General features: G+C 49.0%; 1 protein-coding gene across 1 annotated transcript; it reads left to right on the top strand.

Annotated features, from left to right (window-relative positions):
• Positions 1 to 7,488: 7,488 nt before the first annotated feature.
• Positions 7,489 to 18,985, top strand: salm (spalt major). The gene is given in 9 exon segments (XM_017906745.1): positions 7,489 to 7,635; positions 10,308 to 13,760; positions 14,639 to 14,772; positions 15,905 to 16,180; positions 16,569 to 16,830; positions 17,354 to 17,502; positions 17,908 to 17,995; positions 17,998 to 18,081; positions 18,911 to 18,985. Coding segments are annotated over 8 exon segments (4,530 nt in total). The 5' UTR covers positions 7,489 to 7,535; the 3' UTR covers positions 18,066 to 18,081; positions 18,911 to 18,985.
• Positions 18,986 to 20,231: the final 1,246 nt, after the last annotated feature.

Below are 20,231 nucleotides of genomic sequence, written 5' to 3' on the forward strand. Positions count from 1 at the left end.
GAACAGCTCCAAACCAAGCACGATGACAACGGGGTGCCCTCGGAGATAGTTGTGTTCTAAACTTGGCGTATAAGAAATATCGAAATACGAAAATACAAAGTGTACATCGCGTTTGGAATTTTCTACTTTGAACGTTTCGTATGCAATCGAAAATTTATAATTCTAGAATTATCAACCCTTGTTAAATCAGACTTAAAAAAATGTCCAAATGTATTAAGAACGTAAATATTCCTTATTCGAGTTACATATCGAGAATGTAACTTGTCATGAGAATGTTGACTGTCGTTATTCGTTAACGTAACGCGAATAGAAGCGCATGTATCCTCCGTTTAATTCGACACGAACTGAAATATCGAAAGCTTAGCATCTCGTGGAATTCGCGACGCTAGTTTACTCCGAATCGTAAAATACCAAAGATTCCTCTCGACTTGGTTCGTAACCAAAATATCGAACTCGACCGAAGCAGAAGATGTTCCTCTAACTCGTTTACCCGTTTACTACTCGCTACACGAGCAGACTTGGAAAGGAAATTCGACAGGAAGGATCGTTTAATTCGAAACAAGTCTTCTCCTGCTCGCGAGGCACAACGCTCCAAGTCGCGCCACGGTGATCGAAGAGCAAAGTACCCTCGTGGTTAGGATTAGATCAGAATTGATTCCTCCTCTTGGCAGATAAACCGAGCGTTAACCAGCGATCCGTGGCGCGTGTACGTCGATATCTAGGGATTTTTCGCGCGGTTCTTCCGGCGAGCACACGGGTCCACGGGCCGCGTTCTGTTCGACAGGGGAAAGAGAGAAGTCCCGATCGCGAGGAATACAAAGGGAGTACGCCCCGAAGGGCGCGGAGGGCCGCCGAAAGGCGAACCGCCAAGAAACTCGACCGGCCGCGATTACAAATAACGATAAATTCCCGGTCCGAGCAGCGGTAACATTAAAACCCTCTCACACTCCGTGTTGCGGCCGTGAATTGGTGTAGCTGGCTGTCCCACGGGGAAGTTGGCGCGAGGAACGATCATGATTTCGCCCGGACGAGATAAGGGTTTCGCGTATGACATGCCCAGACCTGGCCTCATCCCCCCTGCGCGCAGCCCTGCCGACTTCTACTTCTAGATTGGAATCCATAGCGACTTGTAGCGTTGCGGCTCCGGTCCGCGAGCATCGATCGGCCTTCTTTATTCATTTGCAAACGAATAAATAAGCGCGCACACCGAGGGACGGTGTACGCGGCTGGTCGATAAGATAGAGCCCTGTAAATCTGCTGGTTACTTAACAGGTCGCCGAACGATCTTCGCCCCCTCTCCTCCAACCCCGTGCTTCCCACCCCTTCGCGACCGCCGCCACCTTCTACTCCACCCCCACCATCACCACCACCTCCTCCTCCACCTCCTTTTCCTCCTCCTCCTCCCCCTCCTCCTACTCGCGTCTGTGTTTCTCTGCACTCGGCAGACGGTGTTTTTGTTTCTGAGCTGCCTTCGTTCAAAGATAACAAAGCCTGGACACGGTTAACGCGTTACTGATCGCCTAACAAACACGCGGATTGCAATAACTCCTGCAACGACTCGCACGATGAAAATGTTCGAGATTTGAGTTGGGGCAGAGGGGACGGCCAGTTCTTCAGCAGATCGTGGAGCAAGTGTCGGAATACCAAACAAGTCCAACACGAACGTTGCTCCGCCAACAGCTTCGCGGAGAGATACTCGAATCGAAAGACGGGATTCGTCATTCTTGGAGCATCGACGTGTCATGGGATTCTAAGCGTTTTCTATACTGCGCTACTTTTATCGTTCACAGTTATACCGATAAATAGGGATTGGTTAGGGTTGATCGCGATGTTGGACGATAGTTAGCAACTCGGCTTTATCCAATTTCAGCGTCCTTGGAGGAAACGTAATTCGAGTAATCGCGGTAATTGCAAAAATATTTTCGCGCTAAATATTTTTAAACGAGGATTAACGCGTAAACGTATTCGAGAATATCGCAGGTTATATCTCTAGTAGGGATGATTTCGAAAGCTAATTTTTGCGCGACGTTACATTTATGGTAATTCTATATGAAAGTCTAATAGGAACGTAAATAACGTTTCTTTTCCTCTTTTTGTTTCCGTTTTCGAATAATTTATTTCCCGAATTCGAAAAATTGAATAACAATAATAGCTACGACAAGATGTTAGATATCTTCTGGGGCTACATCCACGAATTCGTAGCCGTTACTTTCTATCGTGATGTTTTTGGGACCCACGTGTTACATGATTTACGATGACCCAAGAGTTCCGTGAATGGCCTTCGTCTTTTAAAGCTCGGAGAGGCCTGCAACCCGGGTCTCTTTATTCCAACGACCAGATTTCTTTATGAACTCTGCAAAACTCTGCCTAATCGATGAAACGACTGTTACGTTTTTAAGAATATTTACGACTGCTTTCGACGATAAATAATCACTTCGAAAAAGTAACGCGAGGCGTGATAAACGTGAGAAAAATTTCGTGAAAATTTTTCTCGGAAAACAGTCTGATCTCACAGAGTCGAGTAAGCTCTCTGCTTTGCATATCACGAGACGACCTTGTAGAATTTTAAACACTGCTATTGGTACCTGTTAGCAACGACAATTTCTCGTTTTATTAAGCAAAATAGAATTTCACTTGTAACGTAATAACGCTAAAGATCTCACGTGCACTGAAATATTCAAATTCCCAATCCTGGTCACGAATTCAGGGCAGTATGGAGTAACTAGCAACTATCCAACGCTTTTTCCTCTCTAATTACAAGCTACTTTCGGAGCAATAGTGAACAGATGGCAGCAGCAGTCGATACAATAACGATGCTACGCGAATGAAACTGGTATTAAATACTTTCCATGGACCACATTTGATATTTCGATGCATCTATTGCCAGCTTTCTCTTAAATCGCGAGAAATATTTTCAGATTAAAAGGAAACGATATTTATATTATTGGTTATGCGAATGTATAACGATTTAAACGTCAGCACGTTTCGAATCTCGCAGCCATTACTCGAACTCGAGCACTTGCTACCCTTCTACGACATTTATTGTCCAAGAAGGGAGAAATATTTCCGTAACGAATAAAGATTATTCGAAGAAAATTTCCTCTTGACAGATTAGCACGGATCATTTTGCGAGACAACGCGAGTTATCTCGAAAGAAGAGCGTAGAAGAATTTCAACGATTAATCGAAGCGTGACGTGGTCGAAGAATCCGTGCGACGACCTGTAATATCGCTATTACCCCGAAACGTACGTACCCCCATTGGACGACACCCCTCGGTACACCACGGAAGCACGTCGAAAAAGTAGGAAAAACGCGTAGCGCGAGTGGAGCGAGGATTGGAAAAGGAAACGATTGCCATTTAACAGTGAAACGATCGACGGAATCGGCACTCGTGGTCACGGTAAAATACGCCTTCTCCCCACGCCTCGTCGCATCGTATCCCATTCCAGAGAGCGAGCCCCCAGCGAAGAAGAAAAACGATCCGCCCGTAACTCATCGAGCCGACAGCAGTCACTCGCGAACAAAGGGAACCCGGTCGCGAAGATCGCGAGCGGGGTGTTGAACGGGGGCCTCGGAGTTGCAAATATGGCAATCGTAATGGAAGGAGACTTCCATCTTGCGCTTTAGTGTCTACCCGGAGATAGATTAACCGTGTGCAACCGCGGCTATGCCTGGCAGCCGCCCCCACCGTCCCCGCGCGGCCCGTACAAAAGTATAATATGTACTATCGTCTGTCCTTTCCTCGCCGAGAGAACCTTCCGTACCCCTCCACTTTGTTCCGGTACCCCACTCCCGCCGGGCGACTGCGACGGATCAGTGGCGGAGTGGGAGGCGGAGGAGGCAAGCCGGGCGGTGGTGGTTCATTACACGGCACGAACACCTTGGCCCGGTGAGAAAGTGTGCATCCACATGCACGCGGTGCAAGCAGCCGCGTATGCAACGAGTAAGAAAGCGTATTAGGTACGCAGGCATGCGATCCCGGCTAAAGGAGGGCGGTCCGAGGAGACAGGTGCGAGCCAATCGCGGCCCGCCACGTGCAATTTCCCTCGGCGTCTCTCTTTCCCCGTTCATTTCTCATTCCTCCTCTATCTCTCCCTGCCTCCCTCTGTCTTGCCTCCGCGCTCGTCGCCGCGCCACACCGCGCCACACCGCGCCGAACCGCGCTGCTAACTTATTTAAACGAGACTCGACCCCGTCACTACGAGTACGAATCCCTTTCGTATTCGGCACCGATGCGCCGTGACTCGAGAGAGCAACGACCCCCGCAACGATTCTTCGGCCGCTGCTTTTATCGATCGGCCTCCTTTGTCCCGCGACCTTGTACTCCACGGGATGCACCAACCCCTCTGCCTCCTGGAAAAACCTCCTCTCTTTGCTAATCGCCAATCCCTCCCGATCATCTCTGTCGTCGTCGTCGTCGTCGTCGTCGTCGTCGTCGTCGGTGCTGCCTGCTTTTCTTCCACGGTGGCTACCACCGTCTCCGTCTCCGCGTATACAGCCAGGGATCCTCTCCATCCGATTACCTTTCGATCGCTCTCCGGTTCGATCGGTTTCCAAGATTTTGCGGAAACTCGGGGAACACCGTGGCTGGATATCCATCTAACGTCGAGCGTTTCGTGTATTGGGAAAATTAGCCACGCGACGACGACTCGTGCAGCAGGGCGTGTGTACCGGTGCCCGTAAATTTCGAGCAAGCTCGTCAGCCAAGATCGAAGATTCCCCGACAGGAAGCGTGTCCTTCCAAGCTGCGAGGCGTTAGCTCTCCAGGCCCGTGAAAGTCCAAGAGGAACACGGTCTATCGGCGTGTTCCTCCTGGCAAATTCGTAGTTTCTTCCAAGTGAAATGTTTATACTCCTCGGAGCAGGAAGCAGGCTAGCTCTGCTGCTGCTGCTGCTCCTCGGACGTGAATTATGACTTCCGACCCATTTTCGCATTGTCGCGGAGCTCGAGGGCTCGTTAACCTCCGCTGGAGCGCGGCTTTCCTTCGGTTTATGATTTACTGCCGGATATAAATCATCCACGGGAGCCCAAGGCTCTGCCTTGGACAAAAGTCGCTCGGTTGCTTGTGCCACGGGCCGGGACAGTTGGCCAGAACGTTGCGCAACCGACCACCCGATGCCTGCACGAGCTTCTGACCTGCAGGAAGTTGAAGGGACCACGCCGGATTATTGCCCCGTGCCTAAACCCCTGCTGCAACCACCTGCGAGCTGCTTTCCGTCTTATTCCCTATTTATACGAATAAATTCTACCATTTCTTTCTGCTATTGTCCACGCTTCTGGCTCGTGACGAAAGAGTTCCAGTCGATATCCTCTCACGATTTTGCTCCTAGCGACGATCATAGCGACGAAAATCGATTTTCCCGGCAAATCCTGTCATCGACTATGGTAATCACAGTTGCGACAGTTTTTTCATTAAGAGGACAGACATTTGCAAAGCGCGTTAATTTCCGAGGTGATGAAATATTCATTTTAACGAGTTTCATAATTCGGGGAAGAGTTGGTCGCTGGTTGAAGGGAAATTCTTTTCAAGATGCCAAAGTTTTACGCGTCTGTCCTAAGGCAAGCTGGGTAGTCTTGAAGAGGTCGAAAGCTGATCACGAAGCCATACGAAATACCCATGTTCGCGCCCGATAACACGTAATCGAATTAAAGCTATTTTATGCCCAGTATAGATAATCCGGTAAGGTTCTATTCAGCTGCTAGGATCGACACGCCCAGCTGTTTCTTTGTTCGAAAAGCTAGCGTTCTAGCCAGTGCTGTATTCGTCACTTGCGAAACCTGTTACCTGCCTATTAATTAACGTCCAATTAAAAAGTTCCCTTACTCCCCGAAGCAAACGTCCGTACTTCATTTATCGCGATTGCGTAATAAATTTTGAATCGTTACTCTTCGCCAATTTTTACATGATGAAACATTTTTATTTTATACGATGAAACAAATGAATCTAAAACCACGATAAAACAAAATGTTGGAAACAGGAAATGGAAACATTGGTTAGTTTCAAAATCTGAGACAGATGTTCAGCTATATTCGTATAGACCCTGCTTTTTCGAAGAATGCCGTGCCGACTTAAAGTGAAAGCACGCAAGCCTAATGGCAGTTATCTTTCCATAATGTTTCCGCTTCAAGGACAGAGCGTTGGTGAAAGCTTCTATTCTAAATTTCATGCAAGGGTGTAGGGAAAATAAATGCGTAATTCTCAAGTTCGTTAAAAGGTTACGCGCCATTAATTTTTTAGATAATCTCGTTTGCGATATTAACGAAATAACAACATACATCGTGTTCCACAAACGCACAGATCCACGTAATATCCTGGCAAAGTCATCCTTATCGAAGAAAATTTAACAAAACAACGTCAAACTGATATATTAATATCGGGTTAGAATTCAGCTGAATACAGATATTGTTTTCAAAAATGAAAATCAATAAGGTACACCAATGTTAGATGAACGTAGAAATCGTTTCATAATAATAAACTTCATCGAATAACAGAACTGTAATATCCTCTATCGCGTTACTATCGCATTACTCACCTAAACAAAAAGTGGGAAATATTTGGTCGTCCTGCTGCATTCTAAGGGAGACATATAATACCAAACCGTTTGATAAAAGCGCTAATAAATTGTTTCAAAGATCTGTAAAACGATTGTATCGAAAATTGACAAAATTCGACGAGGAATTACCCTAAAGATGGTAAATAATACAGAAACGACGAACGCGACGAAGAAAGTTATCTCTTCGTTATTTTAAACGTTTCTGTCTGACGGCACTTGCACTGGCAAAGTATACGTAGCAGCTCCTCTTATACGTCGTCAGATTCTTAAATCTTCATTCTCGTTTACGAATCGAGGATTCCCGGTAAAAAAAGAAAAAAGAAAAAAGAAAAAAGAAAAAAGAAAAAAGAAAAAAGAAAAAAGGAGAAGAAAAAGAAAAGGAAAAAGAAAAAGGAGAGAGAGAGAGAGAGAGACGTCTAGACACATTCCAGAAGACCAAAGGGACTCTCTATCGGGCGCCTCGAATTCACACTTTGCTGCCGCCCCCCAAGGCAAGAAGCCCGAGCAAGGAAGAAAATCGAAAGCGGGTCGCGTGGAGCGTATCGCTCGGTGGCCGGTTCGCACGCAGCGCCGTGGATCCGGAAGTTGCGCGGCGTAGGTGGAACCAAGGAGAGGGGTTCCCTCTGTATAATAATTAATAACCGGCCGCTGAGTGGTTCGCGCAAGCCCCGCCCCTTACCCCCTGATTTATGAACCGCGCCGCCTTCCTTGTCATAACCGTGTGTACAGGCTTGCGCGCGGGAGAGGGAGGTTGTTTGGTGGGGGGCGGCGGGGCGGTGTGGTGGGGGAAAGGGTGACGCGTGACGTTGCGCGACGGTACCTACGCCCAGGCCGGCTCTTTACCAAGCGATCAGTCGGTTCTCGTCCTTGCCGGATGACACCGGTCGACACGCGGACGTCCGGCAGAAACGCAGCGCAGCTTTCACGCGCCTCCGCAAGTCGGCGCCACGCACGAGCCTCGTCCGCGGACCCGTGGAGACATGCAGCTCATGAGATGGAGCATCACGCGTCGCCTCGAGTGCCGGGGGATCAAACAGGGCACCTGCAGGTCCTCCAGACTCTCGTGCCCCCGATTTTCCGGTACGCAACGCTGACCTTGAACGCATCGCCACGCGTCACACTTCCCGCGAATTCTCTCCCTCTCTCTCTCCCCCTCTCTCTCTCACTCTCTCTCTCTCTCGCTCTTTCTCTCTCTGTCGCACGCGTTTCCCCGTTCGAGAGAAAACGTCTTACTACGGTACCAGCAGCGATGGAAGAAGCTCTTTGGAGGTTGACTCGAATTTTCTAGTGGATCAGTGGCGAGGTCACCACGGGTGACGAGTGAAACGTTAACTGGTGCGGTTCGAACGGGTCTGACTGGCCCGCCGGGAATAGTAATTGCGCGATTTCCATTTTTCATTGGCCCCGGTGCGCGTATTAAAAGTTTCCAGCGGTACGGGTTTCACGCGCCGTGTCGCGGAATACTAATCGCCGCGCGCCGCCGCTTCTTATCATTGACACGAATGTGCGCACAGTCCTCTCGGGGGCCTTTGTCAACGCCTGCTCTGACACGCTTTTTTACCACCAGTTTGTTATATTTTTGTGTCGTCGTGCATAGTCGCGAGTGTCGACGGTCGCCGTTTACCAAGGAATTATCGGCACGTACGTTTCGTGATCGGTGTCGACGGTGCCTGGGTGGTAAATAAAATCGGACCGATTCCGATTAGCAATTCTGCCTCGGTTTCACCGCGACACTGTACATTTTAACTATTACGCGCCGACCTGCCAAGCGTCCGCCCCGTTCCAGCCTTGGCGACTGCTTTAATCGTGAAGCGAAACCTTATGAGCTTTCATCTTCGCGCGTTAAACTGTTCACCGGAATCACCTTCTCTTCCAACCTTTTTGCTCTCCACCGTCTTACTCTTCTTCCATCTCTTATCAGACATCTTGCAAATCTGTACTCTCTCCTTCTCTTTTTTCCTCTGTGAAATATTAAATTAGAGCTACGTCAAGAGCACGCGACGGTTTCATCCGTTGGAAGGTCGATGTACCTATCGAAATATACAAAGGATTCATCGTTTCCAGCGAATATATTCCACTGCTTTTGCCACTACGAGTTTCCAATTGGGAATTCAAGAAATACGAACAGTATGAAACTACTAGAGAGTATAGATGGGGTTAGACGTTGTTTATATAATTTCCCATAATTTCCTCGGATTAATTACTATCCTAATTGCTTGCTGTAATTCTTCTTCGAAATAAACTCGTAATTCAACGTTAGGTTCGAGTATCGATAGTATCGGCATCTTCGAATGTATTTTCATTGGCCACGGATCATAACAAAGTCGACTGAATTTCTTGTTCGATTCTAGACGATCAATTCGCGAGTCGTTCGTCATATTCGTCACGTACGAATAATAGAACGCCTTGCTTGGTCTAACGCGTTCTCACATTCCAACTGCAATGTATCAAGAACCAGGTCTTGGACATGGTCTCCGGCAACGATTTTTCATCTCTTGGATCTACTCGATGAAAATACTGCCTGTCTCGTTTCACGAAAACGAATGTCCTTGGATTCGCAGTAATTCAGAAGTGCACCAACGCCGTTATTCGATAATAATCTGTCGTCGATTTATCACAAGTTATACGTGATTAATTTCGTAATCTTGGTATCTTTGAAAGTATAATAGGAATTAATTTTACGCGAAATAGTATTTCCAGTTTGCGGAACGTCTTTGGAAATTTGGTATCTCTGGTACGTGGTGAGATCTTTCGAACCTGCGATTCGATTTAGGATAACGAAGGAGAATAGCGAATATCCGCACGGTGTGTCCAAGCGTGCCATTTACACCTCTTAATATGTAAAGTTTGTTCGCCAAATGCTTCTTGTTGCATCGACAACATGATCAACTGTTTGAAATTCATAGAACATACGGTATCTCAAACGAGCGACGTTTTTTATAGATTTTTTTTTTTTCGTCATTAGTGTGATACATACAAATGATTTAAACGTTGAATACAGATGAAACTGGCATGGCTTCCTCGCATAGATGTTGTCCTCGCCATACAGGAAGCAGCGCATAGCTCGAACAGGCTTCTATATCTCTCTCACTCGCGATTACAGATAGAAAAAAAAAAATTGAATAATTTAATAAGATTCAAATTTGTCAGTCTTCACTCGGCGAACACGATCGTGTACCCTCCTATAAACGAATACTATAAAATGCTCGCAGAAGCGATGGAATTTCGAAATTGTATTCCGGTATAATTTGAATCTAAATTTTGTGAAATCGTCGGAATAAGTCGTAACGTAAAGTAGCGATGATAATATAATCCAGCAATCGATCCTTTGCTTCGGAAAATTCGAACAATCGAAACGGTATTCGCGAAATACGCAAAACCCTCGACGCGTTGACTGTGACGGTGGGCACCGGTGTCCGGCGATACTAATTTTTTCAATTTATATTCGTTTTATTCCAACCATTTTCCGAAAATTTGAACAACGCGAATAAATAGACAACTCTGAATGAAAAACATTAATAATTTCGACCGTTTTCTTTTTCCTAAGAATAGTGGAAGCTATATCGTGGCCCACCGAGCGTACCGCGTAAAAAGGTGCATGGCAGTCGAAGCGTTTCGAGAGGAGACAAAGAATTGCGCAAGAGAGGGGGCGAAAATAGGAAAAAGGGAAATTAATTTTAAAGATAGAAAGCTCGAAACTAGAGTGGAGGATGGAAACTGTGGTTAATCGCGACAATAATTGAATGTTGCAGGAGAGGAAAATGACTTTACGTCGGATGGGGAAGAGAGCGGTGGTGGAGGAGCCGGTGGAGACGAAGCCGTGGACCTCACAGCGTCCAGGTCTCATCATGGCGACGAAGACGACAAGGATCAGGAAGACGCTTTGGAGGAGGACGAAGAGGAAGGCGTGGACGAGCAGGACGATCAAGAAGACGACGAGGAAGGATCGCGCAAGCAAATGCATCACAGACAGGATGCGGAAAATAACAACAACTTTGTGGAAGGTGGCACGCCTGCCAGTCTATTCCCGCCAGCTGGAACTAGTCACGTCACTCTGGAAGCCCTTCAGAACACGAAAGTGGCAGTCGCTCAGTTCGCAGCGACAGCCTTGGCCGGTGGCGCGGACAGCGAGGCGGCTCTGCAGGACTTGGCAATGTTGCAGAGTACTCTGTACACGCTGCAACATCAACAAGTGTTCCAGCTTCAGTTGATCAGTCAACTTCAACAACAACTGTCGATCACGCACAGCCAAACGGTACAACAGCAAGGCCCCGGCGAGCCGTCGGATAACAAGGAAATATCACCGTCTCCGATCATCCAGCCTAAACCTCTGTTGAGCTTAACGTCGCCTCCGTCGTCGCGTCCACCGAGTCACCAGCAAACCTCGCCAGCTCCTATCACGCCTAACCTGGCTCAAGAACGACCGACGCCGAGCAGCAGCGCGTCTCCGTTGAATCTTCCGTTAGCTTCGTCGAACACGACCGGGACGACCGCGACGACGAGCAGCAGCGGTAGTCAGGTGCCGATGTCTCATCAAATACCACCTCTCTGCTCGATCAGTTCTTCCCTAGCTTCGTCGATAATAACCAACCCCGATCCGCCACCGTTGCACGAGCCGAACACTCTGGAGATGCTGCAGAAGAGAGCCCAGGAGGTGTTGGACAACGCTAGCCAGGGTCTGCTGGCGAACAACCTGGCCGACGAGCTGGCGTTCAGAGGCGGAAAAGGCTCCCGCCTCTCACCGTACGATTCAAAGTCCGGTAGCGGTCGCGGAGAGCCTTTCTTCAAGCATCGATGCCGCTATTGCGGCAAGGTGTTTGGCAGCGACTCGGCGCTTCAGATCCACATACGATCGCACACAGGTGAGCGACCCTTTAAATGCAACGTCTGCGGCAGCCGCTTCACCACGAAAGGGAACCTCAAGGTCCACTTCCAGAGGCATACGGCCAAGTTTCCACATGTTAAGATGAACCCGAATCCCGTTCCGGAACACCTGGACAAGTACCATCCACCCTTGCTACAGCAAATCGCCTCTGGTCAGAGACCGATGCCGTCCCCGCCGCCGCCACCGCCTTCTCACCATTCCTCTTATCACCCGGTGGCGGCGCACGGTTTTTTACCTCCTCAACCGCCCCTGCCACTCGGTTTAGCCCTTCCCGGTATGCAACCCCTGTACAGATCGCCGGTTGTCGCTCATCGAGACGATCAGGACGTGCCGGAGAACCTGAGTAAACCCGTTACCACTGCCCCGACCACGTCCCCACATTCCCCCGCGATTGTGTCCACCAACTCTCGTCATTCCTTTCACGACAATCACCAACAACAAAAGCAGCAGCTCGAGCAGAGAGACGAGATCAAGCTCGAACAGCGGTCGCCTATGCAGGAGCAGTATCATCATCATCATCATCATCAACATCAACATCAACACCAACGGCCTACGAGCCGAGAAGCAACCGAGAGGATAACGCCTAAGAAAGAGCCGGAGGAGGCGGAGGAACCGACCGAGGAAGAGAGCGAAGATTTCGAGGAAACCACTAGACGGTATTTGAATTCACCCCAATCCTCTGTCAATCCACCCTCTCAACCGCAAACTTACGAAGACTGTAGCATGGACAGTAAGATGAGCGGACGACTGGAAGGAGACGGCGACATGGAAGTGGACGAGGAGATGGAGGAACAACCCGAGAACTTGTCCGGTCGGGGAACCATGAATCGTCTGCCACAGCACATCGTAGCGTACCCTGGTGCCTCCCCAGCCAGCAGTAGCGCCAGCAGCGGAAGCCTTCAAACCTCGTTCGCGGGAATTCTCTTTCCTGGACCACCCGCGCATCATCAAATACCCCATCACGCCCCTCCTGCCGCTGTAAACCCGCCTGCCGTCTCGGCCAACGAGATGATCGACCCTGCCAAGGATCCGGCTATCTATTCCAGCCTGCTACCGCGACCAGGTAGCAACGATAACTCCTGGGAAAGTTTGATCGAGATAACCAAGACCTCGGAAACGTCCAAGTTGCAGCAATTAGTCGACAACATCGAGCACAAACTCACCGATCCTAACCAGTGCGTCATCTGCCACAGAGTGTTGTCTTGCAAGAGCGCGTTGCAGATGCATTACAGGACCCACACGGGCGAACGCCCGTTCAAGTGCAAGATCTGTGGTCGAGCGTTCACCACGAAGGGTAACTTGAAGACTCACATGGGCGTTCACAGGGCGAAACCGCCGCTCAGAGCGGTGCACCAGTGCCCCGTCTGCCACAAGAAATTCACCAACGCGCTGGTGCTGCAGCAACACATACGACTGCACACCGGGGAACCGACGGAGCTGAGTCCGGAGCAGATTCAAGCCGGCGAGGTGAACGAGTTCCCACCGGGTTATCCGCATCACCCATTGGCATCGTTCCTCCCGCAAGGCTTTCCACCGCTTCACCCCGCTGGAGCCGGCTTTCCGTTGAGCTTCCCTCCGACTCGGCAGCAGATACTGGAAAGGCAAGCTCATGAAAACGACCTGGACGTGGACGTGAAGGACGTACATCACCAACAACAACAACAACAGCAGCAACAGCAGCAGCAGCAACAACAAAGGTATACCGAGGAGCACAGCGAGGAAGCGGAGGATCAGGACGACGATGAGGAGGATCGTAGAGAAGAGGACGAGAGATGCAACGTGAATCGCGATGGTCGCGCGGACGTGGAGGACGAACAGGATCGCGAGAGCGAGGAAAACGAGCACAAAGACATGGCCTTACCGAGCTTTTCTACTTCCCTCGCCGCTCTGGAGAATCAAGTGCGAACGATCACTACGACGGCCACGTCGACGGTAGGGAACATTGCCAGGTCGCCGCCGTTTCATCGTTACAACGGCAGCGAAAAGAGCAACAGTCCGCCAAACTCTGGCGCTCCGTTAGACTTGACGCCTCGGGCATCTTCCACTCCGGCCTCAGTGGCGTCTGTACCAACGCCACCTCCGCAAACCGCGACCCACCATCCGCATCCGTTCGGCATGTTCGCAGGCCTGCTGCAAGCGGTCTCTTCGTCGCCGTCTACCAGCAGCATCGGTTCGTCGAGCATAAACAGCGTGAGCTCGATGAACGCCGTGACTCCTGGAAGCGGCGCCGCCGGACCCTTGGCTTCCCTGACCACGTCAGCCGTGTTGGCTGCGACTTCGACCTACAACCCGCTCGGCCTGGCTGTCGGAGGGCCAGCAGGTAGGCGCTGCTAGCATCGGGGCGAGCTGCAGTTCCTGCTACACCTCCCGATCGATCTGACACGATTCACTGATCCTCACCGCCAGTCTGACTGATTCGTCCACCTTATCCAAGCTGTATATCGACGTATCCTGTTTGTGGTGTAGCCGGACCTAGCACTCCTACCCTCCCGCTTGACTCTTTTTATTATCTGTTTGAACACCTTTGTTTCGGTATTTCTCTGTCTTTGTCTCTCTCTCTCTCTCTCTCTATCTCTCTGTCTCTCTGTCTCTCTCTCTCTCTCTCTTTGTATCTTTATCTCTCTTTCTCTCTGTTTCTTTCTCTCTCTCTCTTTCTCTCTATGCCTCTGTCATTCTTGACTTTTTCTATCTCAGTTCGAGTCACTGTTCGACGTAGAAAAGAAAAGAAATGAAATGAAAGGAAAAGAAAAAAAAAAAGAAAAAGAACAAAAGTACGGATAGACACAGAGTTTGCGTGCACAGATATTAGTTTTGTATTCCTTTTTTGCGCAAGGAGGAAGGAAAGAACGAAACTATGGATATTTGATAAATAAATAAATTTCTTTGCAAAACGGATTGTTGCCTGTACGATTCATTTCACACCTTCCGTTAAAACTACCAAAACAGACCAAGTGACTCTCTGACACGTTGTTCTCGAGCCAGGCCACCGCGGATAACGATCGGCTTCGGGTTCCGGAGGTTCGCGTTGCCAACGTCGTCTAGCCGGCGTCCGTGCGTTTGACGATTAGATTAGACCGTTTTCTCGCATTCGTGACGGATAGTTTACCGGTCGAATCGCGGTTACAAATTGCTTTCACGGACGGTAGAAGCGTGTGAAAGTGTCGGGAAGCAATTGTAAAGAAGTACGATCTGTTACAGTGCGTGGAAACACCACATGTAATATCTGCTACAAGACATTTGCGTGCAACTCCGCGCTGGAGATACATTACCGGAGCCACACGAAGGAGCGACCTTTCAAATGCAGCATATGCGACAGAGGCTTTTCCACTAAGGTAACGTAACTTTCATGCATTAGACGGATCGGAAGGATCGAATTGGACGCGTTCATTCTGAGAATTGTTTGCTGCTCACCAAACGAATTCGAGAGAAATCGTGCAGCGACTGGATTGATAGCGGTTTGCGATATTTACGAGGCTGGTGGAAACGTTCACGCGGATTTCCATGTAATTAAACCGACTGATTCGCAAAGATATATTTCGGAATATTCCACAGCTTACAAACGCAATTAGCCTTTCACGATGTCGTTCACCGTTTCCTGATTTAAAAACCGATCGCTTTACTCTCGGAAACGCGTAAACCCTCGAGTTTCTCGTTCAAATTTTTATTCCTCTCTATCATTGCCATACTCTCGAAATCGTCTCAGCGATTATTTTTACTACGTTCGCGTAATTGCTCCGCGAAACGAACATTAAACATTACGGACGTTTACAATACGATTCTCGCTTTTAAAACGAACCAAGTTTCACCCGGTGACGATCGTTTCCAGCACTCGGATTCAAGTCTCGAGAAAATTGAGAAATTTCTGACAAATTCTACTTTTTACTTTCCCACTTGTCTCACTTGTCCTCGGAAAAATCGCGAAAAGCTATCGTCTATAGGTGGAAATGGAGTTAATAAATTGCCACGATCGAAACGAATCTACCAAAGTTTCGTTGGAACTCGCGTGTCGAACGACTCGTTATACTTGACAAATTCAATGCTAACGCTGTATTTCACGTTTAATAACACGGTATTTCTGAAAATACATATATCAATCCAGTCATTACAGGATTCCTTTCGTGCAACCTTCAAGATGAACATTTATGCTCCGTTGCTTTTAGAAAGGGGAACTTATTCAACTAGAACAGTATACCAATGCAAAGTAGCAATTCATAAGTTTGGAAAATTGATCGGGAAAGATTCTATTCGCTTAACTCGCAATCGATCCCCAAGTTCGACACGCGTTGCTCGTTTATCGGTTAAGGAGAAAATGAAAATGAAAATGAAAATGAAAATGAAAATGAAAATGAAAATGAAAATGAAAATGAAAGAGAGAAAGTAAAGAATCAATGATCACGATCCAATGCCTGGTTCGGTTTAGGTTTGTTCAGTTCTGTACCTTTGTTTTTTCTACGATACTTTCAGAACGATGGTTCCGGGCAGCAAGCATGCGTCTGTGCGTCTCAACCGTTGCCCGCTAACAGTTCGATCACTTCACCCGATCCTCAATTCGGATCAGCGTGCGCCAGTAGTCGAGAAAAAGCGAAACGCAGGCGGCGGCGGCGACCTGAGGAACGGAAGAACCGGGGGCGGAAAGGAGCCGGAGGGGGGCGGGGGCTAACGCCTGTCTATCCTGCCATCCGCCTACCCCCGCTGATGTCGCCCGCCCTCGGACTTCTACCCTCGGCGCACGGCCTCCTGGTAAGAGCCTGCTGCATTTTGACAATGAAACAAAAACTATGATAACACCACTATGTATTCTTGTTCGAGTTTACGCCATTTTCGGTACCATTCGATCGGCATATATTCGATCGGCACTGTTCCATCTATCAGACGATCGAAAGCACTCCGTTGCAGTAGCACGAGCTACTTTTCCTTTCATTCTTTCTACATTTTGCACGCGTAGTAGTTAACAGGTCGTGTTAGTCCGAGCATCTATAGCGAAAAATCTATAGACGGGAAAACACTGACAGATTCGTACACGTTTAAATCAGTAATTGTGCAGAGTGGTGTAATCGACGAAGTGGTTGAACTCGAGGCTGTAGGATGATGATTGTAATGTAATCAAGGCATATTTTCTATCTCGTAGGGGAACATGAAGCAGCATATGCTAACCCACAAGATTCGCGACATGCCGCCGCATTTGTTCGGTGACTCGAAACAACACCAACAGCAATCTCAGGAGCACGAAACCTCGAGAAGTCCAATGTGCGCAGAAGATTCCAGCTTACCGCCACCTCCACCGCCTCCGCCGCCTCCTCCACCGATGCCACCGACCTCGATGGAGCAAAATCTCGCGGTGAAGAGATCCCCGTCAGAGGGGGAGCTGCCAGCGCCAAAGAGACCAGCCAGTAAGTAGCGGAATACCAGTTGAAAAGCGTCTGTTCAGTCTGCTTCTTCATCGAGCACAATTCGAACGGTCCAAGGCTTGGCTTGGCGCAGCAGGTTGAACTGTTTCGCTAAACAGAGATCGCATCCGAGCTTCAGTCGGAGCGCGAGTTCGGCAGCGAGTGTTGTTTACATCTAGCTTCGCTTACTTGTGCACGCCTGTGCTTTTCTATGCAACCACGCTCTTTCTTTTCACGCGCTCTCTCCTTGGTGGCAGGTTTGCTCCTTCTTTCACCTTTCTCTCACGTTTCTCTCGTCTTTCGTCCGACGATCGCGCGGACTCTCTCTCTCTCTTTCTCTCTTTCTCTCTCTCTCTCTCTCTCTCTCTCTGTCTCGAGGTCTTCGTAACGAGCTACCCTTGGTCCACCCCGGCCACGGAAGCCGACCACACTTTCCCTCCCTCGAAGAAAAGAGACAAGCTTGAGAACCTTCGCTAAACTTGCGTGTCAGGGTCTGTTCAGCGAAACTGTGTGTGTGTATTTGCAGGCGTGCCGAGCAAACACTTGTGCCAGATTTGCAATAAGAATTTCTCCTCGTCTTCGGCGCTCCAGATCCATATGAGAACTCACACAGGCGACAAACCGTTCCGATGCACCGTCTGCCAGAAGGCCTTCACCACCAAGGGCAATCTCAAGGTATACACATCATTTTTCCCCACTCTCTTTCTCTCTCTTTCTCTCTCTCTCTCTCACTCTCACTCTTTCTTTATCTATGTATTTATCTCTTTTTCTCTATCTCTATCACCCTCGTTCTGTTTCTCTCAGTCTTTCCCCATTTGTCTGTCTGTTTCTCTCTCTCTCTCTCTCTCTCTCTCTCTCTCTCTCTTCGTCCATCCCGCTGTCCCCGTGTCTCTGGATTCTTCGAGTTTATTCACTAACACCAGCTAGCTGCTACCGCTTGTACTAACGCTATAACGCGTAACGTACAAAACGTAATGGAAAGAACCAAAATGCAAGCTCGATGAAAGATCAGCGACACATTGCAACATCCCCCGCAGACAGACGCGTTTTGACCAGGCGCACCGATCTTTCTGACCGCAGGTGCACATGGGCACTCATATGTGGACCAACGGAGCCTCTCGACGAGGTCGTCGAATGTCCCTGGATCTGCCTCCCCTACCCATCACCCCCAAGGACTCGGAGTTCCTCCAGCGACGGCCGGATCTTTTCTACCCGTATCTACCCGCGCCATTCCTTAACGGCGTGCAGCAAAAAGTAAGCGATTATCCAAATTTCCCTCCTCTCTCCTTACCCAAGCTCTCCCATCGCCGATTAATTATTCCACTCGAGTAATTTGTTTATTACCGGATGTCACGGTCGGTATGACGAGACGTTGGACAAATTTCGCGTTTAATGGGGCATTCTGGTGAGAATATCGCGTGTTTTGTTTCGGTATAAAGGTAAACGTTGTTTATAGCGGTCTCCAAGCATACGGGTAGACGATTTGCAAAGATACAGCATAAGCGAGTCGATGTACTGGGTGTTCCGAAATTCAAGCAAGATTTTCATTTCTTTTTTGGGAAAACCAAGTTCGAAATTGAGGAAGAAACTGTTTAGAACATCGAGGGAACCAAGTTCCTTCCTGCCAGGACATGTGAAATATAACCTCGTTATAGAATCGAATATCGATAGAGAAACTTATAATTACATAGTAACGCGATAAGAATGTAAGATAGAAATTCCCCTAATTCGAAGATTATAAATATTTGTAAAATGTAAATAAATTTGACAGGAAGAGTACGATTACAAGCCTAGCTAGTTACACCGAAATTGTCTGAAAGATGAAAAACAATTCCATTTACCTAACTCAGTTCCGAATTATTTTCTAAATCGTTCAATGTGACTACAAATCTGATGTATAAATCCTAAAGAAACGAATAAATCGATCACCGAGGAATCGAAAAGATCGCAACGACATCGACAACATCGACGAGCAGCGTACGAAAGATGAATATTCCTTGTAACCCCTGAGTCATTAACGATCATTATTTTCTTCGTGATCGCGTTCGAGTAAAGCTAACCAGTGGCCGTGCCTTACTTACAGCTGAACGAGATCTCGGTGATCCAAAGTAACAACGGGTTACCGAGTCACTCGGTGGCCGCTGGGAAATACGCGGGATTATTCGGCTCGGTGTACGCGGCCGGGGCCGGATTCCCTCTGGACAAGCAAGCGATGGCAGCGACCAGCAACGGGCCACTGCTCGACGGGAAGTCCTCGATTCCGTCTGGGTCCATGCTCTTCCAGACACCGTCACCCACCCACTCACCCGGCACGCCGGGCTCGAATGGCAGCAATCAGAACAGCGCGACCGTGTCCTCGTGGACAGGGGACGCTCTTACGGCCAGGTCGGAGAGCAACTCCACTCCACCCACGGCTCGACTTCCACCGCCACCGGCTGCCAGGGGCGAAGGATTGGCCACGTGAACCTCGATCGACGACACGTATCCATCCTCTTCGAGGCTTCACGTTTTCGGTGACTGAACTCCGTCCTGGCTGTTACACAGGCATAGGCAGACAGAGAATGAAAGAGAGAAGAAGAAAAGACGTTGAAAGAGAGAGGCAACGGTAGTAGTGTTTCAGTGCATTTCGCGAGCCGAATGACTCGGGAGCCGAACGTCCGACGACATATCCTTCTTGATTCCCAGAGCCAGAGCAGATACCATGTTCCTATTGTCACACTAGTCTTAAACGCGTTCGAGAGGACTCGCGGGGTACGGCGGCTGGTCTGTCCCGTGTGAGTCAGTCGTCGGCCACGTAACCCGGTCTCTCGTCAGAACTCTCTCCCCGCGACACGTGCTTTCGCACGAGGGACCGACGGACGTGGCGCCTAGACTGAGCCGTTCGGCCGCAAGACACGTGGCGCCGCGACGTCCTGGCCCTCCATACTCTGACCGTCCATGCGCGACAGTGATGGTCACCTCACTTTAGGGTTATCGTACGTTATTATTAGAAATGAATCCTTACGGGGTATACCGCGTGATCGGTGTCCGATATGATCCCGAACGCGAGATCGACTCTCTGCTCCTCGTATTTCGAAATTTTAACCTCGACCACGGAGAAACCGTGTGCTTCGACCACGCGCGGCATTATTCGCCAATTCGTCTCACAGCGTTTGTACCTCGCGTTCCACGGCGGAAAGGAGAATACTCGAGAGGTACGTCGCTTTCTTTTTTTCCAAGAGACGTCGTTTTTAGAAGTTTCGAAGCGGGCCCGGCAGCGCCCTCGCTGTGATATGAGAGGAGCAGCCTGCAATCATATAAACCAATGTACTTATACTTTGTATCATAGTATTATTATTTACACTCGATGTACAGCACGCACCGCAACGTGTCCCGTCGTTCTTTTATACGGAAAGACAGCCGAC

The sequence above is a fragment of the Eufriesea mexicana genome, unplaced genomic scaffold (assembly GCF_001483705.2).
Source record: "Eufriesea mexicana isolate 0111107269 unplaced genomic scaffold, ASM148370v2 scaffold6047, whole genome shotgun sequence".
NCBI lineage: Eukaryota > Metazoa > Arthropoda > Insecta > Hymenoptera > Apidae > Eufriesea > Eufriesea mexicana.